Here is a 15,829-nt window from a genome sequence, read left to right on the forward strand (position 1 = left end):
GAATATTTAGTGCGGCTCCTCAAGCCTGGCTGCACATTAGAACCACCTGGAGGGTTTGGTTAACGTTCCGATGCCCGGCCCTGACCCCCTGAGGTTTTCTGACCCCTCGGAGAACTCCTCGGTGCTTCTGTCCTGCGGTCAGGACTGAGAACCACGGCTCTGTGTGAAGTATGCCATGATCTTGTCAACCCGCCCTCAGGCGTTTAGCCCAATCCACTAAGCATGGATAGAAAATTATCCCTCAGAATCAAAACCCATCGGCCCATCAGGAAAGACAACTTACAAACTCGAGGGCTTACAGGCATGAGTGAGTACAGAAGGATGCGTGTCCTCAGATACGAGTAGAGCAGATCCCAGAGCGCACTTCACAGCGAGCTCACCAAACCCCTGGAGCCCACCCCACACACAGCAGCCCTGCGAGCGCGGTTCTGCTTGACAGACCCGCAGCCCCCTTCGCTGGCGTTCACGAGCGACCACGTGTGTGTTAGGTAACGAGTTAAGTCTGGAGCCCACCTGTTCACGCAGCGAGGCAAATTCTTGGCGCAAAGGCTGGGAATGTTGGCAGTGGGCTCCGACAGTGGGGTGTCGCTCATGTGGCTCCTTGTGACCCTGTGTCTTCTCCCTGCAGAGCGAGGCCAGTGGTGACTGTGGACGCCCAGCTTTTGCTGCACCCAATGATTATCAATCTGGAGAATAAAACATGCCAGATTCCGGAGTCTCTGTCAGCGGTGGCCTGGTGAGTTAGCCCAGTGCCTCTCAAACCCGGATGCGGATGCAGATCACGTGGGCCTCTTGTGATGATGCAGCTTCCGGGGTGGGGCCTGAGAGTAGCTCTGAGAAGCTCGGGTCCCGTGTTGTGCCGTGGGTCTGTGCACCCGATTGAAGTAACAAAGAGCTCATCTTTCTGAATGGATAAGGAAAATGTGATATAGATATATATAGACAGAGAATTACTATACATATAAAATATTACTATATATACAAATTACAATATATACAATATATTGCTCTACACACACACGCACACACACTAGAATATTACACAGCCATTAAAAAAAAGATGAGATCTTTCCATTTGAGACAACATATGAATGGACCTAGAAGGTATCACGCTAAGTGAAATAACGTCAGGTAGGGAAAGACAAATACCATATGATTCCACTCATAAATGGAATCTAAAAAAGAATAAACAAAAAACAGAACAGAGCTATACATACAGAGAACAAACCGATGGTTGTCAGAAAGGATGGAGGTGGGGGTTGGACAAAATAGGTGAAGTGGGGAGGGAGATATAGGCTTCCAGTTATGGAATGAGTAAGTAACAGGAATAAAAGCAGAGCAGTGGAATGCAGTCAATGACGTTATAATAGTGATGTAATGGAACAGATGGCAGCTATACTTTGTGGTGACCATAGTGTGATGTATAAATTTCTCAGATCACTAACTTGTACACCTGAAGCTAATGTAACATTTTTTCCAACTATGCTCAAAAAAAAATTTTAAGACAACAATATTCAGAGAGATCAAAGATGTAAGCAAATACGATGAGGATAACGGCAGCAATATTTCTCAAAGTCAGAGAAGAAAGATACAAATACAGAAAGGAGGAAAGCTAGACTATTTCTTGTGCTACTCACCTGGAATGGGAGGCATGAATGTGCACTCATGTTTTTCAGGATATAGAGATTGAAACAAATACAGATATAGAAAAAAATAGAGTTAGTCTTTCGAAAAAAAGAAGAAGAAGGATCTATCACATGATGTTTATCTTGATCTTTTATTGTTAACTTATCACATGAAGGCTACTTCTCCAACCTACAGGCTCCAAGTGAAAGGAGAAGCATAAAAACATTTGTGGAAATTCCCAATGTAACAAAATTTGGAGCTCTCTTTTAGATTCTTGGCATGCTCAAATAAATATCAACCAAACTGAAAATAGAAAAAATACCTTGACTTTTACAATTGCATATGCTTATGGATACCCCTTTCCAGACTTTTTTTTTTTTTAATAGTCAGGTTTCGGTTCAATTACTCAGTTTCCTGTGCTGAAAACATACATCCATTTTGTAATTTAGTGTGCACAATTAGACAAAAGACAATTGTAAAAATAACAATTTTTGTGCTCTCAACTCTGTTGTTGTGGACCTGATCTCATCATCACGAATATTAGTAGAATTATGGTTCCTTTGGTGGGCCATAGAGAACAAGATTTCTATCACTTCTCAAAGTTTTCCTTCTCAATCTTCTGGTCATCTGAAAGAACTACAAATGGAATTCAGTTGTAACAGAGCTTGAGAATATGGCGCTTTGTTTCTCAATATGTGGGTCCTCAAAGGTCAGAAGTCTGTCCTATTGGGTGATGCCAACGGGGTATATCCTCTGAAAAATCAACAAATACTTGGAGTGTTTGAGATTTGCCCTCATTTTCCAGAAGGTGTGGTCTAACTCAGACAGTATGTTCAGTTCCTGAGACTGTCAGAATGCAAAACAAACCAGTCTTAACCCAGAGAACTTATTTCCACCCAATCTCAGCGTGTTGTTGATGGCCTTTTGACAAGAGTTCATACCGGTGTCAAAGCCTTTGTGGGTGGAGGTCGGGGCTGGGGGTGGGGGTGTGAGGAAGACCTTGAAGAAATCTTTGAAAAAACGTCCTTCGGGCACTCCCCAATTCCGGGAGGTGTGCCCTCTCCTTTACCAGTTTTTGAAAGTAGCTGGGAAATGCCCTAAGCACATTTTTAAATGGTTTAAAACCATAAAGTATTATAATGAAAACCTTAGCTGAGAAAATATGTGAAAGAGCCAGCGTCTGTCCTTACCCTGGTGTGATTCACGGAAATGAACTGTGGGAGCTCCTTGGGCAAGAGTGCTAAGACTTCAGTATTTCCCCAAAGAGCCTGGTGGTCCCACATGCACAACTGAATGGACCCTACGCTGGATGCTTTCAAGTATCTGGGTGTGGCATGCTCTGACATAAAGTGCTATTTTAAACTAGGTCATTTTTTCTAAGGATTCTTAGGGGTTTTTTAAATGAAATTTTAAGTATTTTTAATAGATATGAGGTCTGTTTGGTTTTATGGAAAGAATATTACTTAGTTATAAGAAAATGTTTCTTTTCATGGGCTGTTTTCCTTATTGCATTAAATCATATTATTAAGGTAAGATGGAATTTGTTGTGTGGGCAAATGAATAAATATGTCTTTATGTATATATTTCATTCTATCACATGCATTCTTTGAAAAACATTTCATTTTCACATGCAAAAATTTGGAATTAATGGTGGCTCAGGGTACTTGAAGATGAAAGTTAACAGCTGTTTTAGTCTAGAATGTGTTTCTCTGATACTTTTTAAACTTATTTTAGGAATTTAGGTCAATATTTCCAAAATGATTGACAGATATTTGTCGATTTGTTTTCCTAGAGTTTTTGTCTGTATATGATATAACCTTGTATTCTATACTTGAAAACCATTTAAGAGAAGGCTACCTGGGATGTGTCTTTCAGACAACTGTGTAGTTTTATAAAGTATCTGCTACTGGCATTTCCAAATTAGAAAAAATAATAAAACCCCACAATAAATACTAATATTGTTATTAATCAATTAAAAAAATAAAAAGTATTTAGTAAACTATTTCATTTGACAAATGTGAAAGACCATCACTATCCACTTTCCAAATGTAAGAAAACCTTTTCCAATATGCCTAACTTTATGCAAAATAGTTGCTGTCACTGAAATCAAATCAAAGTGCTTAGATTGAAAAATGAGGAGTGTCTGGCTGGCTCAGTCACAGAAGTATGCAACTCTTGATCTTGGGGTCATGAGTTCGAGCCCCACGTTTGGTGTAGAGATTACTTGAAGCAAATCAATAAAATTAAAAAAAAAAAGAAAAATGAATTTCTTTATACTTTTAAATCCTGTTTCATAGCCACCTCATTCTTTCTCCATCATGCATGGCTATGCACACCGTTAAATCACAGTATCATTATTCTAATGGTGCATTGAGTCAGGGCTGCTTTAGGAGGATTTGTCATGTATTGTTCTAACTTCTGATGTATTAGAAGCACTATAGACAGAATTTCCTTTAGAATTTATGTGATGAGGGTTCTAAATTGATTTAATGTTTTGTTCCAATCAGACCTATTCAGACTAATGTATCATATTGAATGTGATCATAAATTCAAGTTTGCAATTTTAACTCTAATTAATTATAGGTCACAGCTTTCCCTGACAACTCAAGTGTACTTTATATTTAGATATAGTCTTGTGAGTGGACCTAATTCTCTGGTATATAAAACATATAGTGAATGTACAATATATGTTTTGCTAAATTCAGAATGAATATTTCAACAAAAACACTAATTCAAAAAGATATATTCACCCCTATGTTTATTGAAGCATTATTTATAGTAGCCAAGATATGGAAGCAGCCCAAGTGTCCATCGAGAAACGAATGGATAAGGAAGATGTGGTAAATATATTTACAGTGGAAGAGTACTCAACCATAAAAAATAATGAGATTTTGCCATTTGCAACAACATGGATGGACCTAGAGGATATTATGCTAAGATATTATAAGTCGGACAGAGAAAACAACTATCATGATTTCACTTATATGTGGAATCGAAAAAACAAAACAAATGAATAAACAAACAAACAAACAAAAACAGACTCACACAGAGAACGAACAGGTGCTTGGCAGAGAGCAGAGGCTAAGAGAGATAGGCAAAATACATGAAAGGGATTAAGAGGTACAGACTTCCAGTAACAAATTAAGTCACAGCGATGAAAAGGACGGCATAGGGAATAGAGTCAGTAATTTTGTTTTAACTTTGTATGGTAATAGATGGTAGCTACACTTACCATGGTGAGCACTGAGCTGTTGAATCATTGTGTTTTTTGCCTGAAACAAATATAACATTACATATCAACTATATTTCATAATAAAAAGTTTCTCAATAATGTTTTATTTATCATAACTTGATAACATTTTTCAATATCTGATAGGACTGTCTTTTTTTTTTAAGTAGGCTCCCCGCCCAATGTGGGGCTTGAACTCAGGACCCTGAGATCAAGAGTCATGTGGTCTAGAGACTGTGCCAACCAGGCACCCCAATAATAAACATTTTCTTTAAAAAAATGAATATTTTGGTTCAGCACTATAAAATTTCAAGGTTTTCCTTTTAGATCAGAACAAGGTGCTTGGAACGTTTTGACCTGGCAACACTTTTCTGTGAAAGACATCTATAAACTGGCAGGTGTAGGCTGAGGTGGTGTTGTTATCAATAATTCAGTACGTTGTAGCAGGTGTTTTAAACTTGTATGAAAAAAGTCACAGTCATCCAGTTACTGATAAGGGAGAACTAAGAAAGAAATACAGAACTACACTGATGCGTAATTGATATAATTCATAAATCAGCCACTGACATCATTTGTCCATCAAACAAACACTTTCTTGCAAAGAAAAATAAGGTTTACCTCCAGAGCTGTCATTTATTTCTTTTCCAAAAACTTTATTGCTTTTGAATTGTTCATGTTCAACAAAAGGCTATATATAAAATTATTTTAATTTACATAGGCTGATAATTTCATTACAAATAGGAATTTCTCTTGTAAAAGTGAATGAACTCTGTCTCTGACTTTGACACATAACCAGGTACCTCCAAAAAAAAAAAGTGGGACACAGAAAAAATGTCGACTTTGAAAGCCAGACATGTTGCAGAATGTAAAGATAGGGTTAACTATTCCATCTTTCTTAAATAATTCTAATTGAAGTAGAAGTGGGCTGGAATTTGTGATTTCTCGGGGGAAGTAGTACAAGCACTTGGAAGAGCAGAGACATCTCAGGAAACTATTGGCTTAATGGCATGTGGCAAATTATTTACCCTGAAGGGAGACATTGACTGAGGTCACGGCAGATAGATGAGTCCCAGATGTGACACATTTTCATTATATTCCACGCAGGAAGCTGACACATAATTAAAGTATGATTAGGGATTATTTACAGCTTTGGGATGCTGTCGAAATACTCAAATCCTACTATAGTATTTTATCAGTAAAATCATTAAGACTGTCTTGAAATCATATTTAAGTATGTTCTCCTATTTGTACTTTCTTGGAAATGTGGAAAAGCCCCCTCTCGAATGCTGGCTTGCTAGGGCTTTTTTCAGGAGGGACGTGAGCACATGCTGCAAAGCCAGGCAGAGACGACTGGTCATTTCTCATTTCCCTTTTTGGCCACAGAACAGGTCCCAGGGCAGGTCATCCTACGAGCCGTGGCGGACATCTCTCTGGATTGAGTTTAGGTCATGTTCCAGGCAAAACTATCAAGTGTCTCTTGTGCACGTCTGCCCTTTTTTTATTGTGTCTACATGCCACATCATGGTGCCCACCTAGCTTGAGACAGCCACGCTCAGCTCCTCCTGTTCTTTCTCTCTCCCCCCAAATTGTACCCACACCCAGCAACCTACCACCGGGTTCCCTCCTCCTCCTAAACCAAGTGGGGATAGGGGTTCGTCATCCCATGCTGCTCCGTGCCTCTTAGGATGAAGTCCAAACTCTTTAACATGAATTTCAAAGCCCTGTTCCCTGAAGATCGACCCAACCAGCCTCGCTTCCCTGAGCTTCCCCGCCCTGCTCCAACCAGACTCAATTTCTGCCTGTTCCTCGAATGGAGTCACGTTCTTGCTCATCTCCAAGTTCTACCGCTGGCTGTTCCCCTCCTGCACTGCCTAATTCTTCCCTCCCTCACACAGGGGCAGGGTTCATATGTATTTATGGAATAAAAGCAGCAAGTAATTGATTACTTAATCCATTGATTAAATCAGTTACCTTTAAAGTATTACTTTAAATATCTTCCGACATATTCATGTTACCCGTCTTAATTGTATTAGTGTTGTGGTCAAGTGGTGAGATAGATAGATGGATAGACTTTACAAATATACGTATCTGTAGTTAGTTGTGTGTGTGTATAATGAGAAATACAGAGTAAAAATGAGGTATTCGTTTTGTCTTGGGTGAGATAAAGGTTTCTACTTCAGATTCAAAACTTCACTAACCAATACATTATTGACTATTGCTTTCCATAGCTTCTCTTTAAGAGTATGTGCGTCTGTGACAGGCCAGAGCATTTCCAACACAATAGGTGAGCATGTTTTCATTTTTACACTCCCGTACCATAGCAAGAAAAGTTACCAATAAGCATTTCTTGGCACAGACCATAGAAAACTTTGAAAGAGCCCTTTTTTAATATTAAGATTTCTATTGTATATGTGGAAATTTCTACGTAACTCTTACTTGAATGATTGGCGTTAATGTTATCTGTAAAAACAAATATAATCATGACGGTGTAAAACCATTACATAACAAGGTTCTCAGCTTGGAGAGTATTTTCTAAAACTTTTTTTTTCCAGCTTGTGTATTGTTTTTGATCCAACTATGAGAACAATGTTTTCTGAGTAAGCAAGTTGAAATAGAAATTCATTCAAGCACTGCATTCACTGAATACTTTTCCTTTCCTGATTCTATTTGCTCTATTTCTGTCCCTAGGCCTGACTGCCGAGCTGCACTTAGACTCCCTGAAACAAAAAGGAGCCATTAAACGCACGCTCTTCCTTGACAACCATCAGTCACATCGCATCTTCCCCCTCCCCGTAAAGCGGCAGAAATCCCTCCAATGCCAGGATTTTGTGGTTTACCTTCGAGTAAGTGTTCCAGAATCACCTTTCTGGCCTCTAACATTCAGAGTCAAATTCCAACCGTTTTTCTCTATTGAATCATCATACTTGTCCACAGAGATTCACATCTATTTTCCTTTTATAGGAGCAAACTTTATTATAAGGCCCCTGGCTCCGTTCTCGAGCTCCGAGGCAGCTGACCTGATGGTGTGTGGCTGTTCCTTCCCGGGGCTTCTTTCTGCTTTGCACACTACCCTGATACTAGCACTAACTCAGGTGGTTTTCATTTCTCACCGCCTCCCTCCCAAAAAACCCATAAACGTTAAACGCAATTTATTTGAATTTTTCTCCTACATGAGTATGTTTGGCCAGATGTTATCAATGTGCATTTCAAAGCCAACTTGGGAAAACGTTTAGGCAAATCAACGCTTTTACTGAAAGTAATTTATATATGTATAATATAGATATAAATATATATAATTTATATATAAAAATATAAATAAATATAATTTATGTATATTTACAATAACTCCAAGCCAAATATGAAGAGCCAAAATATTTATAACACTATTATTCCAGCTTCTTAGCAGTTGTGGGGTTTATCACTCTCTCTCTCTCATTTTGTCTCCTTCCTTAACGGGACTTAGTGAGGGGGTGAGAGAATCCAGTGAGGGCAAAGTTCACAAACACGCTCTAGAATGCTCTAGAATGAAAAGCTGGATGCATGATCCTTGAGTCTCATTATGACCGTGACTGACACACATCTGAAGGTGGCATTTCCTCTGTGTGGTCTGAGGCATTCCTGTGTGCTCAGGGCCTTTGCACGTGCTACCCCTCCACTCTGAAGGGGTTCTATTTCCTTTTCTGAGGGAACTTCAAGGGCACTGAAGGTGCTCTGAAATTCATGTGAGCTTAAAGAGATGACAAGAGAGGAGGAGAATCAAGATGTTTTCTCCCCCTGAGACCAAAAGGACTCATAAATGCTGCCAACCTCATGAAAGCAAAAATCCCAATTCATGAAACTCTCCATGGCATTTATTACATATATAAGTATTTTTTTTTTTTGCCCTTTGCAATTTGACCCATCTGTGTGGGAACCTGAAGATTGCCTCCCGAAGCATATAGGTCTAAACAATTTCATCCCTGAACATGCATTAATTAAGCTGCCTACTATATCCCACATGAACCTAAGCGGGCTGCCGTGATCAGCAGCATTGATCATTCACTTTCACTGGCCAAAGTCAAACGTCGCCTGCCTTTCACAGACTAACATCTTGTAGCTATTTCCCGGAGCCTGCCTTGAGTGTGTGATTATTTTCCCTAGGATGAAACTGAATTCCGAGATAAATTATCTCCAATCAACATTAGTTTGAATTACAGTTTGGATGAATCCACCTTTAAAGAAGGCCTGGAAGTGAAACCAATATTGAATTACTACCGGGAAAACACTGTGACCGAGCAGGTAGGTCCCTGACAGTCTGGGGTGGTTGGTTCTCGGTCAGGCCCTGGGCCTCGCTCCTGTGACCTAAGACCAAACCCAGCCTCTTTTGTTCGCATTCCTGCGCACGAACTTATCCCATTGGGGAGATTTCCCTGACGTGTTGCCTGAAACACTGCATCACCGTGTTTTCAGAAGCCCTTCCCCTTGTGCAACCAAGATTTAATTTGCTCAAACTTTGGCTGTAAGGGAAACAATACAGCCTGTGACCCTCAAAACACTGCCAGGGAGGCCTTCTTTAGGGACGTTGCAGAATGAATGGGAATTGGGCTATTATGTCAATGAGGCTGTATCGGGAGATCACTGCCTCGCCCAGGGTGTCTAGCGGGGCAGAATCATGCAGAGTGAAATGAGGGCTTTGGTTTAATTTGTGGAATTCTTCATACTTTTCAAGAAAAACAATGCAATTCAGGTTTTCCCAGATTATTCCTGATGCCTATTTGCACAACACAGGCTCACATCCTGGTGGATTGTGGTGAAGACAACGTGTGCATTCCTGACTTGAAGCTGTCAGCTAGACCGTAAGTTTAAGTAAATAAATGTGTACGCTTTATCTAATGGAATACAGGTGTTTATTTAAAGCTGCTCAGGAGAAGGTATACACTTCCAACTACTACCAAAAAAAAAAAAAAAACCCTGCACGAAATTCTCGAGCCTGGCTACACTTTGGGTTAGCCTGTGTTTTGGGTCAGTTCTTTGTCACTGGTATCAAGTGACACACCCTAATATTTTGCCATCTTTTAGCAAAAATGGGGGGGAAAGTGCTTGTTCAAACTGAATCTCTCGGCCGGGGGGCGGGGGGTGATTCAGGTTGTGTGGACTTGCCTCAGTCCTGGGAGCAGGAGACTCAGGCTGGTTCTCTCTACACCTTACCCAAACCAGCTTTTGCAGCACCTCATGACTCAAAAGCATCCTTACAATTCTCAAAATGAAATTGATTTTTTTAATTTTCTGAAAAAAAAATTATTGGCACTCTGTGGAGTAAAGCAGAAGGTGTTCCAAAATCAACTTAAGAATCAAAGTGCTTCAGGGCACCTGAGTGGCTCAGTGGGTTAAGCATCTGCCTTCAGCTCAGGTCACGATCCTGGGGTCCTGGGATGGAGACCCATCGGGCACTCTGCTCAGCGGGGACTCTGCTTCTCCCTTTCCCTCTGCCCCTCCTCCCTGCTCGTGCTCGCTCTCTCTCTCTCTCTCTCTGAATAAATTAAAAAAACCTTAAAAAAAAAAAAAAAGGAAAGAATCAAAGGGCTTCCCAGTTGCCTGTAATGGAGAGTCACCAGTCCAGCACTGGTAACTGTACTACATTTTGTTATGGAAAGAAATGAGCCCAAGATAAAACATCTTCTGTCAGGAAAAGCAGAATGATGCTCCTCAACCCCCAACACACACACACCCCCGAGGCCCATCCCGCTGCCAGCGTTTGGAATCCTCTTGGCAACCTTTCGGGGGACTTTTTCCAAACTCCACAATTTAGCCAGTATCCAAAGCAATAGCTTTGATTAAGGGTCAAAGGTGGTGGACATTTCCAAATGTTGGCTCAGTTTGAGGTTTGGAGAGAATTAAATTTCCTCAAAATCCTCAATCAGCTATTTGAGATCTTATTTTATCTGCCTCTTACGGTTCACTTGGCATTCGCACCACCCCCCCTTCTTTGTTTCTAAACCGTGTCTCCCTTTTCTCCCACTGCTCATCTTCTTCCTGTTGGGCGTGTTCAGCGATGCGCCAGAGCCACCTCATTCTGGCTTCTGAGCCAACTGTCCGATTTCCTGGATTTTTGCTGGCAGATGAAGTAGGTCAGTAGCCTGAAACTGACCACAATGGGAGGATTTACACCGCTGGAATCAGCAAATGAAAATTTCAAAAATTGAAATCAGCTACAAACTGGTACTCCCCCCCCTTTTTTTTTTGAGAACTCATTGTTAACCATTACCAGGATGTTTTCCTGCCCTGCCCTACAGATGTGTTTTCTCAGTTCTTCTCACCACCCTTTCATGATGAACCATCTTCTTGTCCAAGTCTTCTATTCCCACATCTTCCTTCTTTTCTTCCAAGTCCTTAAATACGGTATCTGTGAATACAGAGAAGTATGGTACCTAATATTCCTTTTTAAACTGCATTTTAGAGATAAGAATCAGGTCATCATAGGAGATGAAAATCATCTTACGCTCATAATCAATGCAAGAAATGAAGGAGAAGGTGCGTACGAAGCTGAACTCTTTGTGATGATACCGGAAGAGGCAGATTATGTTGGGATTGAACGCAGCAACAAGGTAAATTTGAAGTAGGAAAAGAGCTGGTTATACATTTGAAGTCAAATCGATGTTAAGTAGAGCCACCTTAGCTGAGACTTTCTTCCCAAATAAAGGGGGACAAAAAGGCACCTTACTTTTTGGTCGTCATAATAGCAATGAGCCAAGAAGAGGGGTGGTCTTATGCAGTATTCATATCTTTCTTGGCCATAGTGCAGAGATAAATTGGCCAAAGATGGAGAGCTGAAGCAAGGAGGAGAATACAACTGGCTGAAAGGAGAAGCTTGCTAACGGCATCTGTCAGCATGATTCCCCTGCTGACTCCCACCCTCGCTGGCCGTTTTCAGGCCTTTGTTTTTAGTTCCTTTACGTTTCAAGCAGGTCCCGGGAGGTCTGGTTTTCATTATTGCTTACGGAGGAAGGTCCGACCAGTCCCAGCTGAGCACTGATAACAGCCTAGACAGGCACTGGAAAGGAAACACGTTCATTTTTCTTCCTTCGTGGCCCACCTTTTTGGGACCGGGACCAAGAAAAGCCAGGTCTTCGTCATTTGTCGGTCAGGCAATGCCACCATTTATTAAATTGACAACAATGTTTTTTATAATCTTTCCTTATCAGACCACAAATCTTCCCACTTGGGGCATCTGCAGGTTCTGCTGTGTTTTTAACCACTTGGTCTAAAAAGCCATTATAAATACATTGCAGGATAATGGAGAGAGTCCCTCGTCTTCAGAAATGTACGGAAATGTACAATCTAGGGTAGAGACCCAGCCTAACACTCTTTGGAGCTCCTTCAGGAATTGCTGATGGGTTTGCTCGTTTAATTATGATTTGTTAACTGCTGGTTTCCAAATATCACAGACTCTGAAGAGTTTGAGCATTCTAATGACTACGTCAATGAAGAATAATTCCTCTCAGGAGATGTTAGCAAATTGTTGTGATGTTGATACTTTATAGGCATTTAAAGATGTAAGGAATGGAAAATTCTCTACTCATACGTCTAGTCTTGTGGTTTATATTTTGGTTAAATTATCTTAGTAAAAAATATAAATCCAGGTGAGTAATAATCGTGTATCTTTGGCAGTCATAAAATCATGACGAGTTTCTGTTGCAGAAATTTGTAGAAAAATATCACCTGTACACACTCACATGCAAATACTATAGAAACAAACACAAAAGTTCAAGTATGTTATTTTTTAAAATATTCCAGGGCTCCACTTCTGTTTTCATTTGATTGCTTCATGTCCCTCCACCCCTGACTTCGTTAAACAAAGCATCTCTTCCAAAAGGTTTTTTTAGCAAAACATCCAGTTTATGGTTCAGTTTGTTGCGTGGAAAATACAGGAGAACGTTTATCGCTTCTATCTTTGGCTGTAAACATTACAACAGACATTATCCATAATCTCAAAGAAGCCCTTAACTATTTTTCTTCCATCAGTTTCCCTTGGGCAGAGATTTAGCTCAGTCTTTGAATTTCACATGACTAAGCCACGTTCTAATTTATTCTTTGTTTTTAGGCAGTTTGAGGTTTGTGTACCTTTTTATTTAAACTCAGTTCAAGTTTTTTTTAGACATTTTCCTCCAGGGGGAAACATATTAGGATTATCTGATTGTAAGTTTTGTTATTCTTTTGTTGAAAACATCCATCTTTTCGAAAATGTGGATGCTGACCATCTCTTTCTCTGGAAACCTTCACTGAGCCAGACTTCATACTTTCCTTTTGGTGACTTTTTCTAAATTCTTCTAGGAATAAGGGCCTATGTGCTTTATATTGTGACTATTATTGATATTATTATTGTTGTAAAATATGTATAATATAAAATTTACCATTTTGGCCACTTTTTAAAGGTGCAGTTCAGTGGCGTTAAGTACATCTTCATTCTTGAGCAATACTCGGTACAGAACGTTTTCATCTTCCCAGATGGAGACCCTGTACTCACCCACCACGAAGTCCCTCTTCCCCCAGCCCCTGATAAGCACCATTCTGCTTTCCATGAATTTGGCTGTTTGGGGGACCTCCCATACTGCATTCCTCTGCCTCACACCCACCTCACATTCAGCATGTCCAGAACTAGGCTTGTCCTCTCCCCACACTCACACTTCTCCCCCGCTTCCATTTCCTGTCTCAGATTGGCACCAGTAGCCACCTTGTTTCTACAGCCCACTCAGCCCCAGTCTCTCCAGTTCATCTCTTCTCTCCACCTAACTGCCACTGTCACTGCCTTCATCTGGACTGGCATGAGCTTTTGCTGAGATGACAACAGTCTTCTAACTCATCTCCCTACCAGCTTGCCTCCGCTCCGCTCCCCACAGGAGTAGTCCTCTCCCTACCATGTAAATCTGATCCCACCGCTTCTTGCTGAAAAGCCTCACTAGGTCCCCATCGCTTTAAGGATAAAATCCAAATCCCTTCAATAACTAACGAGGCCCTTAATTCTATCACCTCTGTTCACCCCTTTAGCCTCATCATGGGGCTTTGATTCTTTCCTTTACCCCACACCCTAAATTCCAGCAGGACTGACTTTGTTTCCAGTTTCTATAATACCCATGTGCTCTCTTGCCACAGAGATTGTGGCTGCACTTCCTTCTCTCTGACGCACCAATTCCACTCCCTCCTCCCCCTTATCCAGCTTACTTCTTTCTGTTTATTCTTCAGGCTTCAGCTTGGTCATGATTGGGGCTGCAAACATTTATTGAGCAATTGAGATGGGCTGGGCACTGCTCTGAGATCTTATATGGATTTAATTTGCTTAACCCTCATCACAGCCTTATAGAGAAACAGCAAGTCTATCCGTATCCCCCACTTTATAGATAAGGAGAAATTCAGTAACATGCCCAAAGTTACACAGCTTTTATGTAGCAGAACCGAGACTCACAACTCCTCTGTTAGGTTTGATCCCCGGCTCTGAACCACTGATCTGCACTGCCCCCCCCCCCTCGCCCCCAGCAGCTTGGATATCACTTCTTCCAGGGGAAACTTCTCTGGTCCTCAAATCTAGATGCATAACCTCCCCTATCACTATGACTCTCTCCCATGGTAAAACTCAAACTGCCCTGATTATGTTTCCATTGCTTGTTACAATTGCTTGTGATTACTTATTACAATGGTTAGGATGACTGGAAATACAGTGAAGACAAGGGGTCTTTTTTATCGATGCCTGGTAAACAGTAGGTACACAGTAAATATTTGTAGTGAATGAATAATATCTTAAGAGCTATAAATGGATTACAGCAGGAGTGTCCCTGGAACAGCTAAGGAAAATAATCTAGAAATATCTAGAAAAACAATCATTGTTTCACTCGGGGAAAGGAAATAAAGGTTAAAAAAAGAAAAAGGGTGGGAGGGTCTGCGGTAAGAAAAGATCTTTGGTTGATGTAAAAAGAGCTATTTCTAGAAAGCTGGAAAAAATGTACATGTCACTTTTAACCTTTAGATAAGATAAAATATTTACTACAGAAACTAAGTCCTTGAATTATATTCAAAGGACTTGTGGACATTTTTAAAAGCTTTTGCTGGGTTCCTTATTTTCTGTTTTCAGGACTGAATAATTCAAACACAAAAGTTCTCTGTATGATTAGGGTTAGTTATAGAGCCTTAAGAATTTAAATACATGCTAATTCTACCTTTCAGAGGAGAGAATGTTACCAGCTTTTTGAAACTATGTTTCTTAGCTTCTTAGGATGTCGTTCAGGTTACTTGGAGAGAGCGTGTATTAAATTGCCTCCAGATATCAGTCATTCACCTCTTTCTTCGGAGTCTAAACAGACTTTTCAGTGGGCGTGCCTCCCTGGTTGATTACAGGAAGGAGGATTTTATAGTTACTTGGGTTTCTGTCTATCTCATTTCAGACTCCTCTTAGGAAGTAATGTGAGCTACTTCTGCTCTGTATCTCCCTTATACTACTTTGCGCCCAATACTCTTCTGGCACTGGGAATAGAACAGATACAAAATCCCCTGCTCGCCTGAAGTTAATGTTCTCAAATAATATGATTTACTTACAAAATTCTTTACCTGGATGTGTTTGTTTAGCGCTTCTTTGTTTTGGTGTTGGATCTTGGTTTTTCTGAATTAAGTGGGAAGAATGAAATGGAGGCTGGTTTCTGAAACTTTTACATGAAAAGTCACATTACTTCCTTAGATGAAATTTCAGTAGAGCTGACAGATGGACCAATGGTCCTCATATTCAGAACCCTCTTCCTTGGACCTCTCCTGGGGCAGAAATTCTGGAGCAAAAGTTTGCTCCTTTGTGAAAGTCTTCATATTGTAAGCTCATCTGTGGGAATAAGGGTGACAGGTCATATATTAGTGGCTCTTAGTAAATTAGAGGGAAATAATGCCTCTTCAAACTTGAGTTTTTATACTTTCTACTGAGAATAGGATATAAGGTAAAGAAGGGAGACAGGAAGCACT

At 40.5% G+C, this 15,829-nt stretch overlaps 1 protein-coding gene across 3 annotated transcripts in view; it reads left to right on the forward strand.

Annotated features, from left to right (window-relative positions):
* Window positions 1–15,829, forward strand: part of ITGA8 (integrin subunit alpha 8) — a 172,316-nt gene that overhangs the window by 97,418 nt on the left and 59,069 nt on the right. For all 3 annotated transcript variants that reach the window (XM_008692079.2, XM_040645373.1, XM_040645374.1), the window contains exons 15-20: window positions 629–736; window positions 7,084–7,139; window positions 7,544–7,698; window positions 8,996–9,133; window positions 9,623–9,690; window positions 11,292–11,439. In XM_008692079.2, coding sequence (XP_008690301.2) covers window positions 629–736; window positions 7,084–7,139; window positions 7,544–7,698; window positions 8,996–9,133; window positions 9,623–9,690; window positions 11,292–11,439 — 673 coding nt within the window. The remainder of the gene's footprint in view (window positions 1–628; window positions 737–7,083; window positions 7,140–7,543; window positions 7,699–8,995; window positions 9,134–9,622; window positions 9,691–11,291; window positions 11,440–15,829) is intronic.

The sequence above is a fragment of the Ursus maritimus genome, unplaced genomic scaffold (assembly GCF_017311325.1).
Source record: "Ursus maritimus isolate PB19 unplaced genomic scaffold, ASM1731132v1 scaffold_31, whole genome shotgun sequence".
Lineage (NCBI taxonomy): Eukaryota > Metazoa > Chordata > Mammalia > Carnivora > Ursidae > Ursus > Ursus maritimus.